Here is a 16306-nt window from a genome sequence, read left to right on the forward strand (position 1 = left end):
TAAACATATCTGCACTGGTCGTATGTGTATAACGATCAAAAGTTATTTCCATTGAGTCCAAATATTTCTTGAAGATTGGCACTTGAGTCTTTGTTGACGTTTATGTCTGTCAATGCCTTGAACAAAAAATGCAAACCAATGTAGAATCTGTTATCATAGCAACAAAGTTTTCAAATGATCTTAAAAACATGTATTTGCATTATACAGAGTCATTATGAATGTACACTATTATTAATTTAACTTTCTATTTTAATGTGCCGATTCATATATTTTTACTTTTGGAAATATTTACTCCTGAATTTATCGGCTCTAATAAATTTGGCAAAAAGTGACATTTTCATCAGGGTTGTACTGAATTCTTAAGTGATTTTCATGTTTGGTGACTTTTTTTAAATAAATGAAAACTAATGTCAACAAAACTGAAGCTTGAAGTAGCTGTCACTGCAATGTAAATATACTCTTCAGTCATCTGCAAATCTATTTTATGGCACAGATCTCAAGTTTGCGTTCACTTTCCTCCCTCTCTCAAGAAATCAAAAGTTTCAGAAAACACAGACTTAAGTATATTTTTGTAGTTGGTCTCAATCCATTTCACTTTATCGTCAACTGTTCTGCATAATGGATGTTTGTCCATTCTGCAAAAGGTATTGCTTAAAGTGGCCCAAAAATGTTTTGGTGCTGTGTTTAGTTAAATTTTCATCCCATACTTTCCATAGCCTCAATCATCAGCATTTGTAGTTTGGCTGGGAACATCATGATTACTCTATTTTAAAATAATAAGTAACAGTTTGAATTGTAATAATTGTACACTGAGCTAATCACTTATCCTTCAGTTGTGATTTCTGTCCTGTCTCTTGATTACAGCACTACCAATTCCCACCCCCAAGCATTGATCATTATGTCATTGTTAAATTGGCTTGCAGTTTTCTAATGTAGATTTCAGCAATCCCAGTCCTCCTCTTGGAACATGCAGTTCCAATCTGTTTTCTTGTCCAACTGAGTTTGTGCCACATCTGGCATAGTTTCTCAGTCTTTTGGACGGCAGCTTCTGATTGGAATTTGGACCCGAGCTTCAGGGTTGATGTATTTGGAATCTCTTACTTCTCTGGTGTAATTGAGCCCCTGTGAGCAAGTATACTAGGGTTGCAGGAATTCCAGTTGCTTCCATTTACTGGAACGTGCAAAATGTTTTAAACAACTCAAGCCTACTGTTGGATTTTTGTGTAACATTTTAATACCTAAAAATTTATTGCATTAAATTATTCAAGCTACTTCGGAGACACTCGTTGCTTTTGAAGTTAGTTCTGCACAGATTTTTGTGAACTGACAAGTCAATAACTGAGATCATTTGCAGTCTACACTCTTTATTTATTCCTGTCCTCTGGAATTTGCAGCTAGGTTTTCTCTGAGTGAAGTGTTTTAAAAATATTTATTGCGATTTGGACACGCACCAAAATTAGAGCTACTATTGGACAGTAACTTTATTGTACAATGTGTTGCCGTGACATCTGTTGCGGCGGTCTTACAGAATGTGTTGGAGATGAACGAACTGCGGCAGTAACATGGTGTGTTGGGACACTAGCATGGAGCTCTGAAGGGCACAGTGTGTCATGCCAAATAGTTCCCCTAAAATATATATCAGATTGAAAGCTGGGATTTTTAGGGTTTATTTTGGAGATTTCTGGGGGGAATGGAATGGAAGAGAAAGAGAACTTGACAGAACCATCACTTGCGGCATCTTGTGTGTGCCTCACATCCACATAAAATAAACATTAGCCAAGACCTGGGGAGTATTTTGGCTCGAAAAACTATGAAGGAGACGAAGAAAGACTTATTTATACAATAAATGTATAATCCTATCTTCATGTGCAATCAATTATTATTGAATAAATGGCTTATGTCACATGGCCATTCTGTACAAACAAAGTCTAATCAATAGTGATCAGATGAATGACATTGGTAGTTTTGATGCTGATGTGAAATCAACCAGAGTGTTCACTAGGTTAATTCCCGGAATGGCGGGACTGTCGTATGTTGAAAGGCTGGCGCGATTGGGCTTGTATACACTGGAATTTAGAAGGATGAGGGGGGATCTTATTGAAACATATAAGATAATTAGGGGATTGGACACATTAGAGGCAGATAACATGTTCCCAATGTTGGGGGAGTCCAGAACAAGGGGCCACAGTTTGAGAATAAGGGGTAGGCCATTTAGAACGGAGATGAGGAAGAACTTTTTCAGTCAGAGAGTGGTGAAGGTGTGGAATTCTCTGCCTCAGAAGGCAGTGGAGGCCAGTTCGTTGGATGCTTTCAAGAGAGAGCTGGATAGAGCTCTTAAGGATAGCGGAGTGAGGGGGTATGGGGAGAAGGCAGGAACGGGGTACTGATTGAGAGGGATCAGCCATGATCGCATTGAATGGCGGTGCTGGCTCGAAGGGCTGAATGGCCTACTCCTGCACCTATTGTCTATTGTCTATTGTCTATAATTCTGCTGCTGCTCAGAATGTTCCTTGGAATCCTTTGAAATGCAGCTAATCGACTGGAAGTTCGGGTTTCAGTTTAATGTCTCAGCTGACAAACAAATAATCTGAAAGTGTAGCTCCCTTTCAATCTGTGTGCACGTACAACTGTTGCATTAAATGCTGACCCGTACTCTCAAGTCTTAACTGGTGATCTGGCTGAATTTAACAATAGAAGATTGAGATTTATTTTGTTTTCATTCGACAGCTCTTTATTTTGTATACTGTGTTTTTTGCATGCTTGGTTGCATATCAAATCATTAATATTTAATTATTTATTTTTAAGTATTTCAAAAAGAATCCAAAATAGTTATTTTGTAGGCTTCTTAAAATCAAGAGAGTTTTTACATATTTAAGACTAAAAATGAAATTGGAGACTTCAATTTCAAATTCAACTTTCCTTAAATCTTAAAGATTTTTACCATACGAGTGCGAATTGTAAGTACTTTTCAAACGTAATTTTAATTTATGGTCACTTGTTTTACATAACTGTTCACTGCCGAATAATTACAGAAGGACGCATTTTACATTTACTTTATCAACAGAATGAGCTTACATCTACTACAAATTGAAGATTTCTGCAGATCTGATATTTCTGCAGACTTGTATTCACGTACAGTCTTTGACTGGTTAGCACGCAAAGAAAAGTTTTGCACCACCTTACACGTGACAATAATAAACTAAAATATGCGCCGTTTTAATTTTTGGTGTATTATTTTTCATGTATAATATAATGTTTGATTATCTAGAACACATCATGCTGACTAGCATTTGGACTGCAATAGATCTAGATCTACAGTTGGAAAACTAATAAACTCGGGGCATCTGAAAAATTGAATGCAGGTGTACTATAAATTTTTGATTGAAGTACAATATAATTTATAGAAAATCCATAAACCTTGCATCCAAACATGTGACTTGAAGTTCTATTGACTGAATTTTTAATTAACTTTCGTTGTCACAAATATTGAATTTGTGATTTGTAATTCCTGTTTAATTGAAAACGAGCCACCTATTTGTTAGGTGGAGCCACAAAGAAATGCAGATGCTGGTTTCCAAAAATAACAGTGCTTGAGTAACTCGGTGGATCAGGTAGCATCTCTGTAGGACATGGATAGGTGCGTTTTGGGCCCAACCCAAATGTCGTCCATCCATGTCCTCCGGAGATGCTGCCTGACCCACTGAGTTTCACCAGCACTTTGGTGTTTTTATTCGTCAGATGTCTGGATCCACATCAGGCATCTTAACATAGTTAGCTTGCATTACTCAATAGTAACCAATAATGATATTCTCTTCTTCTTGAGCCCTTTGCATAAGCCATTGACAAATGTCCTCAACCTCACTCGGTTGTCGGCAGTTCCTTCGAGATCTCCCCAGTTGAGCCCACTCCCAGACATTTCTGCCTGGACACCTCTGCTCCAGCTGTTCCTGGGGCGACCTTTTTTCCTTTGAGGTTCCATTTCAGGGCTTGCCGGGTGATGTTTATGGCAGGTTTTCTGAGGGTGTGTCCAATCCAACTCCATTTTCTGCTTCAAATTTGTAAGTCAATAGGATCCTGGCTTGTTCTTTTCCACAGGTCCACATTGCTTACTTTCTCTCCACCAGATGTTTAGTACTCTCCTGAGGCAGGTGTTAATGAATGTTTGCAGCCTGTTGTATGTTTTGTTGTTTTCCATGTCTCTGATCCATACAGATCCACCATCCCTCCCTGCCTGAAGTCCGCCACAATCATCCCACGGCCTTAACAACTACCGTCCGGTAGCACTCACACCGGTCATCACAAAGTGCTTCGAGAGACTGGTCCTGCAGCACATCAAAGCCAGCCTCCCACCCACCTTCGACCCATACCAGTTTGCCTACAGAGCAAATAGGTCTACAGGGGATGCCATCGACACTGCTCTTCACACTGCACTGACCCACCTTGAACACCAGGGGAGCTATGTGAGGATGCTCTTCCTCGACTTCAGCTCTGCCTTTAACACGGTCATCCCGAGCAGACTGGTCACCAAACTTTCTGACCTTGGATTTTCCCAAACCATCTGCCAATGGATCAAGGTCTTCCTGACCAACCGCCCCCAGACCGTCAAAATAGGCCTTCACCTCTCCTCCACCATTACACTGAGCACCGGCTCACCACAGGGCTGTGTGTTGAGCCCCATCCTTTACTCCCTCTACACTCACGACTGCGCCCCCACCCATCCCACCAACACCATCATCAAGTTCGCGGATGGCACGACTGTGGTTGGACTCATCTCAGGAGGAGATGAGACAGCCTACAGGGATGAAATCCAAAGGCTGGCAGCATGGTGTTCAGTGAACAATCTTGTCCTGAACTCCTCCAAAACAAAGGAACTTATAATTGACTTTAGGAAAACCAGTGTAGAATACGACCCACTCTACATCAATGGGGTCTGTGTGGAAAGGGTACCCGCTTTCAGGTTCCTGGGTACGCACATCGCAGAGGATCTTACCTGGTCTACCAACACCATCACCACAGTGAAGAAGGCACAGCAGAGACTCCACTTCCTGAGGATCCTCAGGAAAACCAACCTGCAGGAGAAGCTCATGATGTCCTTCTATCGCTGCTCCATCGAGAGTGTGCTGGCATACTGTATAACCACATGGTATGCCAGCTGCTCAGAAAAGGACAGGAAGGCCCTTCAGAGGGTCATCACGACGGCCCAGAAGATCATCGGCTGCTCACTGCCCTCCCTGGAGCACCTGTTCAGCCTAGGCTGCCTCAGTAGAGCAGGCAAAATAATAAAAGATCCATCCCACCCCGGCCACCGTCTGTTTGTTCATCTGCCCTCTGGTCGACGTTTCAGGTCGATCAAATCCCGAACAAACAGACTTAAGAACAGTTTTTACCCCAGGGCCATACGAGAACTGAACACTACCTTCTGCACTAGGCAACACTGTTAAAAAATCTTTTGTACTTAATATAATTGTATTTATTTGTTTTTGCATTTATTGCATACATGTTTTTACGCACCGTCAGGATTGCCTATTTTTTAATTTCGTTGTACTCGTTGCAATGACAATAAATGAATATTATTATATTATTATTATTAAAGATGTGTAATTTGGTGTTGATTGAGATATGTTTTGAGCTCCAGATCTTCCTGAGCATGTTAAACATCACCCGAGCCTTATTGATTTTGCTTTTTATGTCTGCATCTGCCCCTCCGGTTGTGCCCACAACACTGCCTAGGTATGTGAATGTTTCTACCTCCTCTAGGGTAGTGCTGTGCATGAGGATAGGGTTGCTGGTTTTGGAGTGGATCTTCATCACCTGTGTCTTTGCTGTATTGGGTATAAGACCAAGTTTTGTTGCAGCTTGTAAGAGTCTGTCCGTCTTCTCCTGCATTTGTATCTGTGTGTGTGAAAGGAGAGCTATGTCATCTGCAAAGTCAAGGTCGTCTATCTGCTCACACATTGTCCACTGAATTCCATTTCTTTCCCCTTCAGTTGTTTCCGTCATGATCCAGTCAATTGCCAGGAGGAACAGGAATGGTGTCAGTAGACATCGCTGCTTGATGCCCGTCTTGACACTAAAGCTCTGGGAGAGCTGGCCTGCATGCATAACTTTGCATGAGGTTCCATCATACGAGTTCTTGATTAAGTTTATGATCTTGGTGGGAATTCCATAGTGGTCCATTAGGCGCCATTGTGTTGTCCTGTCTAAGCTGTCAAACGCTTTCTCAAAGTCGATGAAGTTGATGTACAGGGATGTGTTCCATTCAATAGACTGTTCAATGATGATGCGTAGTGTTGCTATGTGGTCTGTGCATGAGCGATCCTTCCTGAATCCTGCTTGCTGGACCCATAGCCTCTCGACTACAGCTTCCTGAAGACGGGTGAGGATGACCCGTCTTGGGTACAGAAAGTAGGGTGATCCCTCGGTAGTTGTTACATTTTCTTAGGACACCTTTTGTTTGGCAGTTTCACAATGTATCCCTCTGCCCATTCTGTGGGTGTCTTTTTCTCTCACCAAATTCGCCCAATGAAGCTGTGGAGCATGTCTGTTGATGAGTCTATATCTGCTTTAAGGGCTTCAGGTGAAATATTCAGCATTCAAGAGAGAGCTGGATAGAGCTCTTAAGGATAGCGGAGTCAGGGGGTATGGGGAGAAGGCAGGAACGGGGTACTGATTGAGAATGATCAGCCATGATCACATTGAATGGCGGTGCTGGCTCGAAAGGCCGAATGGCCTCCTGCTGCACCTATTGTCTATTGTCTGTTGTCAGGGCCGGCAGCCTTGCTAGTTTTCAGTTGCTTGATTCCAGCCTTTATTTCTGATTTTGTTGGTCTATCACACTTAATTTGTTGTGGTATCCTGGCTTTGGGAATATGTGGCTGTACTGCCGGTGGTGGCCTGTTTAGAACTTCTTCGAAATGCTCTACCCATCTGTCGAGCTGCGCCTCCTGGGTTTAAAGCGGTTGGCCGTTCTTGTCTGTAATTGGTTTATTACTATGCAGGTATGTCCTGGACAATTTCCTTGTGATTGCATATAACTCCCTCATGTTCCTTTGAGTCGCCTCAATTTCTGCCTCCTTGGCTAGCCTCTCAACCTGTGTTCTCTTGTTCCTCCTGATGTTCTTTTGTACTTCGTTGTGGCATCTGTTGTACTCCTTTTGGGCCAAAGCCTTTTCAGCTCTTGTTTTGAGTTGTTCACTGTTTCTTTGAACTTTCTCCTCTGTTGGATTGTGTGGAGGGTTTCTGGTGTTATCCACTCCTTGTGCTTTTGGTCCTTCTCCCTCGGGCCTCCTCACACGTTGAGCTCCAAGCTCCATTAGGTGTTCCCACTCATATATTGTCCATCCTTCCTTCCTCCTCATCTGTAGCTCTGTATTTTCCCTTGGGAGGATATCCTTGAACTTCACCACTTGAGCACTGCTGAGGTATTCAGTGTTGTATTTCGCTCTTTGGCTTTTGGCCCGTGGTGTCTCCTCAGCCTTAGTTTGAATTTCCCTACCAGGAGGTGGTGGTCTGAAGCTGCATCTGCTCCTCTTCTTGTTCCGACATCTTCCATGGACCTTCTGAACTTTTTACAGATACAAATGTGGTCAATTTAGTTTTCTGTGACATGATCTGGTGACACCCAAGTTGTTTTTTAGATTGTTTTAAGGGGGAATACACTTCCCCCAATCACAAGGTTATTGTTAACACAAGTCTCAGCAAACATCTCGCCATTTTCATTCATTTTCCCCTCTCCATGTTTTTCCATTGCTGCCTCATATCCTTCGTTTTGGCCTTCAATCTTGGGGTTGAAGTCACCCATCAGGATAATGAGGTCTCTGGCTCCGATACTACCAAGTAGGTGGTTCAAGCTGTTATAGAACTTGTCTTTGACCTCATCCTCTGCATCGTTGGTGGGTGCTGCCATTCAATATCATAGCTGATCATTCAAAATCAGTAACCCGTTCCTGCTTTCTCCCCATATCCCTTGATACCGATAGCCCCAAGAGCTATTTCTAACACTCTCTTGAATACATCCAGTGAATTGGCAGAGAATTCCACAGATTCACAACTCTCTGGGTGAAAAAGTTTTTCCTCATCTCAGTCCTAAATGGCCGATTCTTAAACTGTGACCCCCAGTTGTGGACTCCCTCAACATAGGGAACATTTTTCCTGCGTCTTGCTTGTCCAATCCCATAAGAATTTTGTTTGTTTCTATAAGATCCCCTTGCATCCTTCTAAATTCCAGTGAATATAAGCCCAGTCGATCCATTCTTTCATCATTTGTCAGTCCTGCCATCCCGGGTATTAACCTGGTGAACCTCTCTGCACTCTCAATAGCAAGATTGTCCTTCCTCAGATTAGGAGACCAAAGCTGCACATAATACTCCAGGTGTGGTCTCACCTGGGCCTTATACAACTGCAGTAGGATCTCCTTGCTCCACTACTCAAATCCTCTCTCCATGAAGGTCAACATGCTATTTGATTCCTTCACTGCCTGCTGTATTTTCAGTGACTGATGTTCAAAGACACCCAGGTCTTATTGCATCTCACCTTTTCCTAATCTGACACCATTCAGATAATAGCCTGCCTTCTTGTTCTTGCCACTAAATTGAATAACCTCACATTTATCCACATGATACTGCATCTGCCATGCATCTGCCCACTCATCCAATCTATCCAAGTCACCCTGCAGCCTCATAGTATCCTCCTCGCAGCTTACACTGCCACCCAGCTTTGTGCCATCCGCAAACTCGGAGATGTTACATTTAATTCCTTTGTCTAAATCGTAAATATATATTGTAAATAACTGGGGTCCCAGCGCTGAGCCTTGCGACAGCCCACCAGTCACTGCCTGCCATTCTGAAAAGGACAGTGGTAATTCCTACACTTTGCTTCTTGTCTTCCAACCAGTTCTCCATCCATGTCAATACCTGAGCCCTCAATACCATATGCTCTAATTTTGCACACTAATCTCTTGTGTGGGATTGTTCTCTGATCTTAGAATGTGGATTCTTACCAGTACTTGACATTTTCTTCACTAATTTTAATGATACAAGGCATGAAGCGGCAATCTAAGAATTTAACAGGACAGAGGAGGCGATTGTGTCTGTGTTTTGATTCTTGAAAGGGATAATCCATTCAATGTTTTACATGACTGTAATATTTGAAGAGGAAATGCTTTTAAACCCTTTTTTAAAACAAACCTACAAAGGGGTCTGCAGTTTTTTGAACTTTTTTTGATTTTCAAAACCTCTTGCATTTTTATGAGAATCTATCCATAGCATTTCATTTATCGATATGTTCCATTGTTTTCTCAAATAATTCAAAACAATACGCAAGTTATGACTTCCTGTTACAGTTTCTGTTTGTTGTGCGTTATCCATCTATCCAGGTTAAAATTTTATACAACAAAGTGGCCTCTGGAAATTTAGTTATTGCGAATGTTTGCTGAACGGTCGATCGCTGACCTGATTTGTTTTTTAATTCTCTTTGAACAGAGGTTTAAATTAATAACTCTCTGTTTCTTTGGCATAAATTGCATATCTACTCTTTGAAAGATTGTTGTTATTTCCCCTGTCTTCTCTCGCCATTCTACAATCTGTGCCATAAGGGTGGTGCCTTTTTACATTTGGAGCTCCGTCTTTGTTTTCAAAACTAAATAGTTACCTAGAGTAAAGCCAGCTAACTCCTCTTGTGCCATTTCATTTCTCCTATTTGCTCCTTTGTGAAAGCTGAGGCAAAGCATTTAGCTTTTTCACCATTTCTCAATTTTCTCGAATGTTTTGACCTTCATACCTTTATTCGATCTAATCATTTCACTCCTTTTTGCTGATCAACTTTTTTTGCAGAAACCTTTCTTTTATTCTGTTACTTTTATGTTTATGGTGTTTTTATTTTTACTCTGATGTTTAAATGGATGCGTCATATTAAACTACATTTTTTTATTGTATCATATAGTAAGTTAGAGAATATGCACTTTTGCATATGTCTTGTCTTGCTGTTTATTGTATGCTCTTTGGTCTATATCTGATTAATTCCCCAACTGATGTCTGAGGAACTTTTCTATTTGTTTTTGCATTCTTCTCTATTCTCCTTACTTCTCAGTTGCAAAGGCAACCGCAAATTGCACACAATATCTGTACATCCTTAATCAGTTCCTCATTTGAGAAAACCAATACACCCCATCACAACCATTTTATATTTTTGTCCAGAACTTACCTATTTCTCTCCCTGTCTAGGGAAAAAAACTGCAGAAGCTGGTTTAAATCGAAGGTAGACACAAAATTCTGGAGTAACTCAGCGGGTCAGGCAGCATCTCGGGAGAGAAGAAGGGCCTCGACCCGAAACGTCACCCATTCCTTCTCTCCCGAGATGCTGCCTGACCCACTGAGTTACTCCAGCATTTTGTGTCTCTCTCCCTGTCTTGCTCTGCTCACTTTGTACAATCAATGGTAAATTATTTTATTGTTCGAGTGATTGATCCTCTCCTCCATTTATCGGTCCACTTCCCCATCCCAGTATTTCTCCCACCACTTGTTCTCTTCATGAGCAGGCAATCCAAGTTTCTTGAATTGGTTTTACTCCTTTTTACAAAAAATCATGCTCTCCAACACCATCTCTCAAATGTCAGCATCAGCGAAACTGCATCTGCAGATGCTGGAATCTGGAGCAAAAAGGAAACTGCTGGAAGAACTCCGTGGGTCAAGCAGCATTTATGGAGACATCAGGGATGTATCAGTGTTTTGGGTTGAGACCCGAAAGGAGGTGACAGAGGAGAGTGTGGAATACGGTGGGGGTTGGGTGGGGGTGGGGGGGAGGAATGGAACACAAGCTGAGCTGATCAGTGATATGTGCAATCATATTTGGTGGGGTGAGGGGGAGGGGGGACAGAATGATAAGCACATGAAGCCAGGTGAGGGAGTTGGGGGCAAGATGCAAAATGTGAATAAAGGTAGAAAGAGGATCTGAAATTGAAATATATCAATGTTCATACAATTCCACTGGAGGTGATCCAAGCAGAATATGTGGTGGTGTTGTGGAGAAGGCCGAGAACAGGCAGGTCAGAATCAGAATCAGAATCACCTTTATTGTCATCCAAAAAAACCAAGTCTTTTGGATGAGATTTTGTCACCCACAGTCCAACAGTAAGAGCAATAAAATAAGCAATTACACACACAACCACAAACCAACACAAAACTAAAAAAAAGAAACATCCATCACAGTGAGTCTCCTCCAGTCACCCTCTCTGTGCTGGAAGGCCAGAATGTCTTTTCTCTTCCCCTGCCGTCTTCTCCGTCAGGCTGTTGAAGTTGCCACGTTCCAGGCCGCGCCGGACGGTGAAAGGTCCGCAGCTGGCCGACCCAAGTTCCGCGATCCGGGGCGGGGGAACACGCTGCCGCTGCCGCAGCACGTCGGGACAGGGTAGTTGAAAAGAGACAATTGAAAGCTTAAGGTGGCCATTGCAGATAGATATTTATTTTTTATCATCTTCCACCTTTGTCCTTAGTTTACTTTGATACTACAAAAGTGCTGGAGTATCTCAGTAGGTCAGGCAGCATCTCTGGAGAATATGGACAGATTATATTTCGGGTTGAGATCCTTCTTCAGATAACATGCTTTTTCCCCAGATTTTTTAATGATACTTTTTTTTTGTTCTGAATCTCTGTCTGCTCCTTGGGAGACAAAATAGGTACTAATATTACAATATACCCACTCTCCCACCCACGCCATTCCATTTATCTCAGTTTCTTTTGTCTCTGCATCAAGTGTTCTCAAGATAAGGCTTTCTGCTCTCGAACTTCTGAAATATCTTCATTCTAGAAAGCAGTGTTCCCGTTGTTGTAGTTGATAGAACTCTCACATGTATTTATTTCATTACCTGCATGCATGTTCTGACTCCCCACCACCTCCCCTGACTGTTCCTGGCCTTCTCCACTGCAAAGTTGAGGCCAAATGGAAACTGGAACAATACCTCGTATTCCACTTGGGTAGCTTACAGTTCAATGGTATGAACTTGGAATTTTCCAATTTCATGCACATCATTTGTCATGGAAACAAAGAGGTTCTCAACAATTACTGGGTTCATTTTATAATTGCTGTTTGTGAACATTTTAATTTAACTTGAAAACTTTCACATGTTGTATTATTACGTTATAAGGAGCCATAAACAACTGCGAACCCCAAAGCAAGTGGTTTGCAAATGGTGTACTCTACAAAAATGAAATTGCACAGATTAACCATTTTAGGGACCAAATGTTTTTTTGGAATTTAGATGTTTGTTAAAAGCCAAATATAATCTTTTGCCAGTATGCATTCTTCATCTGGAATATCATTAATTCTAATATTTTCTTCGTATGAGTTTTCAAATACTTTCCTAATCTCTGTCAAATAGCTGTGGTGGGTATTTTGGAAGAATATTCCACACTTAAAATCATGAATTTGTACAGTAGGAGGATCACTTCAAGAAATAACATGCTGAATTTCCTAATAATTGAGTTTATATTTGCTTGTGTCTCTAATATTGTGTCTGAAGTGCCCCCAAATCCCTAGACTTCAATCATTCCACACAGACAGAAATACCTGGGTTCTTTGGTTCTATTATTTGAGTATTGAAGATTTAACTCGTGAATGCAACACATACACATTGTGTAAAGTGGCAACGATACGTAGGTGATCATTTGATTTTTAAAAATCTACAGAAAGCAGCTACAGTAGATTAAGTTTAAATTTAATGTTAGCTTGGAATAAGCCTTGTTAGAGTGCGTTACCAATTATCAAGTACAACCTGCCTTGACGTAATAGATTTGTGAGTGTTAAAATGTGTACAAAGTGCTAAATCACTGTGTATGTTAAATAAAGCTGGATTCAATAGTTTTGAGAATTTTCTTTAATTTTGTATTTTCTTCTGGTGTTCTTGAACTACCAGTTTACACCAACATGTTATCAGCTTGGGGTTACAGACTTCACTATAGCCAAGAGTGCTATCTGTGACCAATGTTTGTTTATCCATGTGCTCAGTTGCAAACAATCATTTTATGAGATTAATTTAAAGTGGGGTTTCATATGCAAGTTAGAAAAGGTTAAGATGTATTCAACCTACTTTTGATTTCAATATTATTTTTCCATTTAGGGCACAAATGACAAATTTTCACTGACAAGTTGGTGTCGACAAGTTCACTTATAAGCTTGTGCAAAGAGAACATTGAAAATAACTGGTCTGCAGATATCCTGACGTTCGTGCGCGAGCATTTGCAGAGGGAATCATGCCGACATTATCAACGGGCTCTGGAAATGATTCAGGTATTGTAACTGCAAGATTGACAACCTGTGGACTGAACTTGCATTTAACAGTGATTTTTATTGATGTCATTTTTGTTTTACGTGTGAGGAGGGAGAAAGTGTAGATTGGAATGATACAGTAATTTCTTTAGGATTACTGATAAAGTAAATGCAAGGGGATCAATTTCTTGAGTAGAAACCCTGACATCTGTTTTACAGACTTGTCATAGGTGCCTGCACCTGATTGTATCAAGCCCAAGCCATGGAGAATAAATTGTATTGAATTGCTGGGATGTATAGGAAGTGATGTGATGCTCTCAGTAGCTTCCTTTGGGGATTCTTTACCTTAGCAGTTCAATGTTATTAATTCCTTTGGTTTCTGTAAAATGTTTTTGTGATCAAGGTTCATTTCGAACAGATGTGGAAGTAACTTGGCTATCATTTCAAGAATACCCAGGGCTCTCTGCAACTTGAGTGTTTATGGTTTATGTATCTTTGCAACTTGGTTGAAATGTTTTCTCTCTTGCCTTCCAACTGCCCCCTCTCACTCCATATTATCTACTCCTGCAGCTAAAAGCTTGAAAAGCTATCTGGGGAAATCTAATTTTCTTGATGAATGTCACAGTGAAAATGTGTCTGTAACTATCCGTTGTAAGTTTTTAGTGATATTTCACATCTATAAAAGCAAGATTGATCAATGTAAAAAAAACCAACAGGCTTAAGAACACCTGATTTATGTATAGCCCATACTAACGACCAAGATTGCAGGGGACTGTTCTGGACGGCAGCTGGCATTTTGTCACATGGAACCCAAGAAGAATACAATTTAGTTAACACGTTTTTGTCCAAATTGTGAATGCAACCTTCACACGAGAGCAAAAGTGTCCTAAATAAAGTCATCAATGACATTTAAAACCTTATCTGCAGTAAAATATTTTTAAAATAATATTAGCTAGAGATAGGCTTGGACTAAATTTGCTATTACAATTTTTATTACTTAGATTCACAAAACGAGATTTAAAATGCTTCTCCAGACTGTCTATTCCTTTGTGACAACCCACGTCTGCAGGCATCTTTTGCCCTTTGGGAGCTTGGTTTATGACCGCATTTCCAACGTCAATTGTTCTGGATATAAACAGTTCTAAAAAAAAACGAAATCCTACTTAGTTTAGTTTAACGATAGAGCATGGAAACATGCCCTTTGGCCCATCAAGTCTGCGCCGACCAACGATCACCTGTGCACTAAAGCCATCGTACAGACGAGGGGCAATTTACAGAAGCCAATTAACCTACAAACCTGTGCGTCTTTGTAACGTGGGAGGAATCAGGAGTACCTGGAGAAAATCTACGCTGTCACAGGGAGAACGTACAAACTCCGTACTGACAGCACCTGTAGTCAGGAACGAACCCAACCTCTGGCGCTGAAAGGCAGCAACTCCATTGCTGCCCTATTATGCTGCCCTGTGCTGTAACCTGGGAACAATCTGTGTGTTGTCCTTCAATGAAAATTTACTAATTTTACAGTCCATGGTTTACAACTATTACTGAAATTTTGTAATCTAAAATGGTCTGTATTATTCCCAATGAGCAATGTCAATAAAAAAAAGCAATAAGGAAAGTCTAGATCATCATTGTTAATTTCAAAAATGAAGTATTGAATTTTGTATCAACAACCACTGCTGCAGATGTGCATCCAAGCACATTTGGGTTCTTGATTTCATCTAAGATCATTAGAAATGATAGCTGATTTGAGTCATTTGGCTGCACAAGCCTGCTCTCTATTCAACAACTTTGTGACTGGTCTTCGCTCTTAACAAAGTGTTCTTTTCCTTTGCCCATTCCCTGATTCTTTGGTGTTGATGTCAGTTTAGAATGCAGTCAATGATTGACCCTTCACAGCTATCATAAATATAGAGTTCCAAAGATTGACCACTGTTTGAATGGTCATATTTCTTCATAGTACTTTTTTGGTCTTCCCCTTATTTTGAAAGAGTGAACATAACTCTGAGCTTTTCTGCCAGGGAAAACATCCTTCCTCTTTCATATCTGAAAGAATTTAAGTTTCAATGTCAACTACTAGCCTACTTACTTTCCTCATGTGATGGACTCACCATTTCAGGGGCCACTTTGGAGAATCCATGCACTCCTTCTGCAGTTAAGGACATCCATCTTTCGAAAAGTAGAACAAAAATGTACACAATATTCCAAGGCCCTGTAGAATTGCAGTAATTGTCTATTCAAGTACAAATCTTCTAGCAATCAAAACCAGCCGATTATCTGCTTCCTTGCAAGATGATTGTTAGTTTTCGATGATTTGTGTACAATGATACCTGTCCTTTTAAACATCAACATTTTCCAATCTCATGTCATTTAATAAATACCCAGCACATCTACTACTTCGACTGAAGCAGATATCCTCATAGTTTCCTCATTATGAAACAGCTGCTATGTTGTTCATTGCTCATTTAGCTTCTTGATATCCCCTTGAAGCTTTATGCATCCTCATTCCCACAGTTTCATGACATCGACCAACGTAAATATTACATTGTGTAACTTGTGTTTCTATTTGTTAACTGACTAATTTTAAACACTCACATTTCTACTCAAATTCAAATTTGAGGATTACTTTGGGACCTTTTGGACTTCTAAATACCACTAACTCTGGTTCCCACTCATCTGCTCCACCAAATAAGTCCTTATAGCTCCAATGGTTTAATCAAAAGATGGGTATGGTGTTTCAAATATTAGGCCACGTGCTTTGCCAATGATTGCTTCTGCTAACTACAAAGATGTAGGGTTGGGCAAAAGGATAAATATTAATTATAGCCGGCAAGAGTGTTGTCGTGACTGGAGGAAGGAGCACACTTACGTTTCCTGGCTACACATCAAAATGAATGTTTTGCTTTTGTCAGCTTATCACTTTGGCATTGGTCACAAGCTGGGTTGCTTCCATGCTTGTAAAATCTGTCCCTGCAGCGTGATTTCTCAGAAAGGTTTAAAAATTGGTCCTTGGCGCCCTTGTATGTTTCAGTAACGTCAGTTTTAC

General features: G+C 40.7%; 1 protein-coding gene and 1 pseudogene across 2 annotated transcripts in view; one reads left to right on the forward strand and one right to left on the reverse strand.

The window, feature by feature from the left end:
• The window catches only part of mpp7a (MAGUK p55 scaffold protein 7a), a 368390-nt gene that overhangs the window by 97298 nt on the left and 254786 nt on the right, over nt 1–16306 (forward strand). For both annotated transcript variants that reach the window (XM_078415914.1, XM_078415920.1), the window contains exon 3: nt 13112–13281. In XM_078415914.1, the coding sequence (XP_078272040.1) occupies nt 13245–13281 (37 nt within the window). In that variant the 5' untranslated portion in view covers nt 13112–13244. The remainder of the gene's footprint in view (nt 1–13111; nt 13282–16306) is intronic.
• Nucleotides 5524–7906, reverse strand: LOC144601468 (uncharacterized; annotated as a pseudogene).

This window comes from Rhinoraja longicauda, chromosome 2, assembly GCF_053455715.1.
Source record: "Rhinoraja longicauda isolate Sanriku21f chromosome 2, sRhiLon1.1, whole genome shotgun sequence".
Lineage (NCBI taxonomy): Eukaryota > Metazoa > Chordata > Chondrichthyes > Rajiformes > Arhynchobatidae > Rhinoraja > Rhinoraja longicauda.